General features: G+C 38.2%; 1 protein-coding gene across 1 annotated transcript in view; it reads right to left on the reverse strand.

The window, feature by feature from the left end:
• CSMD3 (CUB and Sushi multiple domains 3) overlaps positions 1-6,892 on the reverse strand; it is a 576,345-nt gene that overhangs the window by 408,189 nt on the left and 161,264 nt on the right. Inside the window, exon 12 of the mRNA XM_018567203.1 lies at positions 1,804-1,998. Within this exon, the coding sequence (XP_018422705.1) occupies positions 1,804-1,998 (195 nt within the window). The remainder of the gene's footprint in view (positions 1-1,803; positions 1,999-6,892) is intronic.

The following is a 6,892-nucleotide window of genomic DNA, read 5'->3' on the forward strand; positions in this document are numbered from 1 at the left end:
TTTTTTTATTGACTCTATCATCATGAATATAAGTGCAGACCAAAAATATACTTAAAAAGCAGGCTAAAGATTAATAACTGTCTTGTCAGAATATTTCCACATAAAAAACGGAGGCAACTCATCTGTGCAAAAGAGAAATAATTTCATATATCATTGAGTTTATTTATTTTACCTATTTTCTGACTTCTCTCATTTTTAACATCAGCATTTCTAGGAAAGTCATTTTAGATATGTCAGTAATGAAGTGCTTTGGGTGACCAATTATGTATGAGGCAAATCTTACAGCATACCATAGACATATAAGTATCTTAAAAATATTGCTAAAAAGAGTTTTTCTATTTTGTACAATAATGTAATATGAAAAATAGTTGCACATAAATGCAGTAGAATGTAGACTTCCCAACAATGAAATTGGCTCCACAAATACTTTACATTGAAGACTAGTCCATTATGCTTTAGCTCAAGTGTGCAAAGACCTAACAAAACTACCTTCTGCTTCAAGCTAAGCACAGTTTTAACAAGTTCTGCAAATGATTCATTGGTTGTTCTCAGACAGCATAAATTGTCAGTTGAGAGCAGTTAGCACATACCCTAAAGTGGAGAACCCATATATTTTGAGGGAACAGCAAGTAAAGATCTCTCACCAGAAAGTAAGAGTTTTGCAGTGAGAGCAAAGAGAGTAGGGGATGCTCTGTGTTACCAGCAGGATAGTGAGGGACAGTCACTAAGGGGCACACATTCCAGAAGTGTCTAAAGGCCCCTTCTGGAGGTTTGTGGCCCCTGATGGCAGGGATGTTAAAGTGCAGATAAATCCTAGAGTATCAGCACTGGAATGGCCTCACTGGGAGCAGCCAGCTGGATAGAGTGACTACAAGGTGTCATACAGAATAATCATTGGGGACAGACTAAGGGACAATAGCCTCAAAGTCAAACAACTGAACCGTTGCACCATGAAAAAGATGAACACAAGGTCAACTAATGAATCAGAGGTCTAGGTAGATGGTGACCAGAGAAAAGGGAGGCCATTCAGGAAGGCAAGGGGGGCCATTCCTTGGTCCTTAGTTGCCAAGGACATTATCTGGAAGAAGCTTGTATTTTCTCCCACTGCTTGCGTGATATTTGTCTTTGTACTTTGGATTCCTCTCACACTTCAAAGACATGCTGACTAAATTGGCCCTAGAATTTGTGCATGTGAGATAGTAACCTTAGATCGTAAGCGTCTAGTGTGAACAAATAGCAGGTAAAGTGCTGCAAAAATTGATGGTGCTATTTAAATCTCTGTAATAAAATAAAGAAAATCTAGACCAAAGGAGTGTATCCACAGAGCAGACTAGTTGCCTCTATAACAGGTAGACATGAAAATAATAGGTCTTTTGAAGGTTCTTCTAGTGGGCCAAGTAACGCATTAGTGCACAAACGAACACTACTGAGCATAATAGCATGTGTGCAGATGTAAGACAGTGGCTATGGCAGCTGTGATCAGCTATGAGCCAAATTTGCTATTCACATTTCTATTAAGGTCTCTAGTCCATTGCCAAGACATTTTCAAACAGCTCCTTTCTGATGGCAAAAACTGCCAAGTTTAAGTTTTGCTTGCAAAGCCACTTGAAGCTGAACATAGGTTTTTAGGGCACATACAGTATTCAGACATAAATACGTTTATAACTGCTATAGAATGTTTACAGTTGCATGTTAGGACAGTGGAAACTCCATTTCTTCACAGAACATGTACAATTCGGATTTACAAAAGTCAATTTTAAACTCAAAAGTGTAAATTTTAAACAAAAAAATGAGGTGACAGACCTTCACATTTTGGAATTGGACCACTCCACATAATTTTCCCATCTATCAGCATGCAAGTAATGGTTTCAGTGCCTTGAGTCTTGATGAATCCTTCTTCACAGACAACTGAGACAGAACTTCCCAGCTGAAAGTTGTCCCCAAAACGACGAGCATTTATTGGCACTCCAGGATCAGGGCATTCATTATGACCAAAAGCTGTAAAACAAGAGTATTAACATAGCTATTTGTTAAATGGCAATACATAGTTTCTGAGAGTCAGATTAATGAAAATATAGTAATTCAATTATTCCTTTAATAAATGTAAATTTTTTGCAAACAAGATTAGAGTAGTAAGAGAACATATTATTTAAACTTAAACAAAAAAAAACAATTTTGACCAAATGCCCATTGTAAGATGAACATTTTGTTTTAGATTTAGTCTAAAAAATCATCTTATTGTGTAAAAATGCTGCGGTTTGTGAACTTACAGTATATATTGATTAAGCTAGTAAATTGGACATAGATTTAAATTTACAATAAAGTAGATATTGTAAGTTAAGTATTTTGAGATCACGCCATTGGTCTTTCCACATCTTCAGTAGTTATTTCCAACACATACCATGTATCTTGACATTTCTCCAAGATAACATTCCTCACAGTGTTCAGTTCGATGGACATAAACATTGATTATTCTCAGACCTGTACCCTAATACATTTTCTGTGTACAACTGCCTTTGAAATCACAGAGAGCAGTACTGTATACATTTTTGTCCTCTTGTTGTGTTTTATGTTTCAACTTTTAACCCTATAGCAATCTGCTATACTTTAGGGAAACTGGTTGTGGCTTCTGCATGGCTTCCATATGGTATCCATGCCTAATTCATTTCACATTTTAGAATTGATTGGTATATGTACCTTGCAGACAGTATTAACAAAAAAATAAATTTCTACAAAATGACTTGTTAACAAAAAGTAGACAATAACACCATGCATCTGTATCTCCTCTCATCTACAACAGACATTGTTTGTTTTATAATCAATAAAATTAATCACATGGTTTTAAAACCTTGGAAGAGCAAGACAATGTAATTCTGTAATACGGCATACAAGTTTTAACCAATGGGGTTGTACATGCCTTCATAAAGTCAGCTATCTACGAAGCATACGTTGCTAGTATAAGAGGTGTAATCATTCAATGAAAAGTACTGAAAGAAGAATACTCATTGTGCTGCTGACTTAATCCCAAGGGCATACGTCGAGGAGGCCTGTAAGCTTTAGAAATTATAATTATCATGTAATGAAACATGTTGGACTGGTATTGGCATAATAAACAACTTAAGGGACAGTTCCACCTTTGCATCATTTTTTCTAATATAATTTATCTAAGGAATATCTCAATATTTTCAATGTAATGCTTTTACAGAATCAGAACAATTCTTGCTTTATACCTTGTCACGCTTAAAGTAAGTAAATAGTGGGGGGCGGAGCTTATCTATGGCGGCAGCCAGACGAGGCAACTCCTAGCGGTGGCACTTATTGCCCAGGGCTGCGTAAGATAGCCATGTGTTGATGCTCCTCCTGGACCTAGTGTTGCACTATAGACACATGGGGCCTGACCTATGCCTTATTTTTACTCTTTTTCTCCTGGAATCCTGGGTCCGGGCCCCCATTCCCTCTGGCCCTCTTAAAATGCTTGTGTCTCATGCAGAGCTGTGACTGCATGACCTGAAACTGCGCTGATCCCTATGTCTGCCTGTCTTTTATGTTACCTGTACTAAACTCTTAATAAACATTTATTATTTAAAAAAAAAAAAAGTAAGTAAATAGTTAAAATATGGTCACCGCAACAATCACCCACAGGCAACATTAATAATATGCACAGGTATGCTCAGTCTAGCATTAGTACCCAGTATCCCTTGAGGCATGTAACACCATACTGTAATTTATTACGCCCCTATGTGTCTGCATCACCAGTACTTTTCACTCTCTAGTTTATTTTCATGTCACAAGTATGTTACCACCTACAGGACACTTATTTTGAGTAAAGTCTATATGCTTTTCTCAATTTCCTGCATACTGATTCAGCAGATTGCCCTATAGAATGTGAACAGAATGAGTGGTTGAGCACTGCCACACCCACTCTTTGGGCAATCAACATCTTTGTTGCCTTTTATTCTTATTATTGGGGGCCTTTAATTTTAATTTATGGTTGAGTTTGGGCTCACCCAATTTGAAGCCGGATTTGCTAAACCCTTGGTAGACCACACCACACTGTTTGCAGGGTCCATTTTGAAGATTGGTAAAAGGCTCAGTATGGAACTAAAATCAATTTTCTTTTAAGTGCAAGTTGGTTTGTAGTACAGGGTAAGTGTATGTATGTCATCTGAGTTTGAGTAAGAAAGCTACAGCTGTCCTTTAAGTAGATGAAAGCACTGAGTGAATTACATTTAAAGGGTTATTCACAAAGCTGGCCGAAGGAGCTGAGCATGTTTGGCCGAACTGAAGCAAGCCGATGTACGGCTGCTTTCAGCCCTTGAAGTGAATAGCCGAACAGCGTTCGGCTCACTTCACTTCGGGTTGGTTGTTCACTCGGCTGCCTTCGACAGCTTTGTGAATAACCCTCTTAGTTTGCCAAAGCACTGGGTATCATAAACAATTGCCATGTATATTTTTAAATAAAATACCAATTTAAAATGTTTATATCCTCTGTTGCATTTCTGTGCTGCTGAACTAGTGCATCCTCTTTGCAGCCACTTTCTGTCCACATATCTACAATTCAGTAATGGTTGTATGGCATTTCTCAGGGTGGTTTCCTGGTTGTAATAAGTTGATATTCTTGCATAATATGTGTAGAAATGCCCACTGTGCACCATACTGCTGACCTCTGTACATTTCTGCAGCACAGCACCTGAAGGGAGGCTCAACAAAGCTGCTGTAAGTCTCTGTTTTTTCTGCCTTACACCGCTGACCTCTGCGTTACATTACTGACTACTGTACTGCTAACCTCTGTACTGCTGACCTCTGTACTGTGCTTCACACAGCCGGCCTCTGCACTCTGCAGTGTTACTGATCTCTGTACTCTGCGCCACACAGCTGGCCTCTGTATTCGGCATTACACCACTGACCTATGTACTGTGTGTTGTTACTGATGTCTGTGCTCTGAGCCCTGGTGTACAGTGTGTCTGACACTGTTCCACTTTGGCACCCTCTTATGACCAAACCCATAAACATCATCAATCTGCAACTACTAACCAAACTACTGACAAAAAGTTCCTGTCTAAGAATAATGTGAACACCAGTTCACTATTTAACCATCAGCTCAGATCAATCATGTGCTCTGCAGTTGTTACTGTTCTCCATGTATGATTCGGCTTTTGTTTTCATTCATCCTGCTCTCAGTGTTCCCTTACCTAGTTTGGCCGACTACCCGCTTTGGCATCTAAACTCTGGCTTTGCACCGACAACGTCCTGGACTTCCTCCATTCATTTTTGCCATTTTTGTTTATTGTTATTTTAAATAATCTCCTTTTATTTTTTAAACCTGCACTTTAGTTCCTGTCTGTTTTTTTGGTACCCTAACAATTTGTAAAAGGAATGTATATATTGTTTTAATATTTACACATTTTATTTATCATGGCCAGTAATAAAATATATTTAATTTTGTCCCTTTCTATGTAAAGTACATATCAAATATTTCATATTAATTTATCTTGAACTAGTACAGTAGCTCAAACTAAGACTACACACAGCTAAATATGTTTCCCCTCCCTAATTTGTATAGCATTATGTAGACTTTCAAATATAGAGGGCAAGACTCTCTTTAATCTAACCACTAAAATGGGCTCTTAACATTTAACCTCTTTCCCTAATGCTAACCTAAAACATACCCCTTATACCCTGAACCATACTTATAATGCTCAAACTCAAACCCCTAAAATCCTGATCCTAAAACTAAGCTAACGTTATCTTACCCCAAATGCTAATATAACCCCTGTAGGAGATTTCCTAGCTTACCCCTGGCTAACAGTGCTCATATTACTGCACTGAAAGTAACAGCAAGGGGGTTATTTCTAAAGGTTTTGTCTGGTGTATAGAAATGACTATACTTGTCAGCCATCAAGGGTTGCCAGTGCCATGTGAACAGCACTCCCCCTGCTATACACAAAGGCAGAATGTTTATAAATGAACCTCTATGTTTCAATGAAGATCCACTGAAATGGAGCTAAAGATCCAATTAAAACTTGCATTCACTTCTTCATTCAATACTGCATATACCAGTTAACATTAAAACTGATAGTTTTAATGGAACCCATCAGTCTTTAAGGAGAACTCTGGGCAAACTCTTTATTAACCCTTGCAGTGGGCCTACCTGCAAGGGTTAACTGTTTTCATCTAGGGACTAAAATCCTCCGAGCCAGCTTAATAGTACTGTTACGTTGCGCTCGGTCTTGTGTGTGATTAAATAACCTTATATTAAGGAGTGAATGTCAACATCATATCGCTACAACATTAACAAATCTAAAGGTGATAATTTGTGTTCCGTTTAAATAGATTCTTTGCAACGATCTATTAAACTTTGTGCACTTTCTATACTGTGTAGCCACATCAACTCCTCTTTTGGATGTGCATGAATAAATAATTGTGCATGATTCCTTACATCAATTCATTACTTAATAAACATAAACAGTGAAGATTGTATCTAGTGAATAATCCCCAACATGTGAATTACATGAATAAAGCAAATATCAATTGTTAATCACAATGAGCAAAGATTTTCCCACCGTGACATGATCAAAATAACAACACTGTTGAAGCTGTTAACCAATTAACCGTCCATGCACCCGGCAATTGGCTTTTAGAAAAAAAGGAAGGGATAAGTTTAATTCCCTTGTGCCGATGCATCAAATATAGAAAAGGTTCTGTTCGATTGTATCCACAAAGTCCACCAGTTATATCAAAAGCGATCTCTCCTGTTATTATGATCGGCCGCTTCCTCAGTTTTATTGCGAATGGGTAAGCTGAGCCAGCATTCTCTTAGACTGGTCCTTCCATTCTCACCAACCCCCCCCCCCCCCCCCGCGAGCGAGAAAAGGACACAACATGGCGCGAG

The sequence above is a fragment of the Nanorana parkeri genome, unplaced genomic scaffold (assembly GCF_000935625.1).
Source record: "Nanorana parkeri isolate BGI_ZX_2015 unplaced genomic scaffold, ASM93562v1 scaffold1019, whole genome shotgun sequence".
Lineage (NCBI taxonomy): Eukaryota > Metazoa > Chordata > Amphibia > Anura > Dicroglossidae > Nanorana > Nanorana parkeri.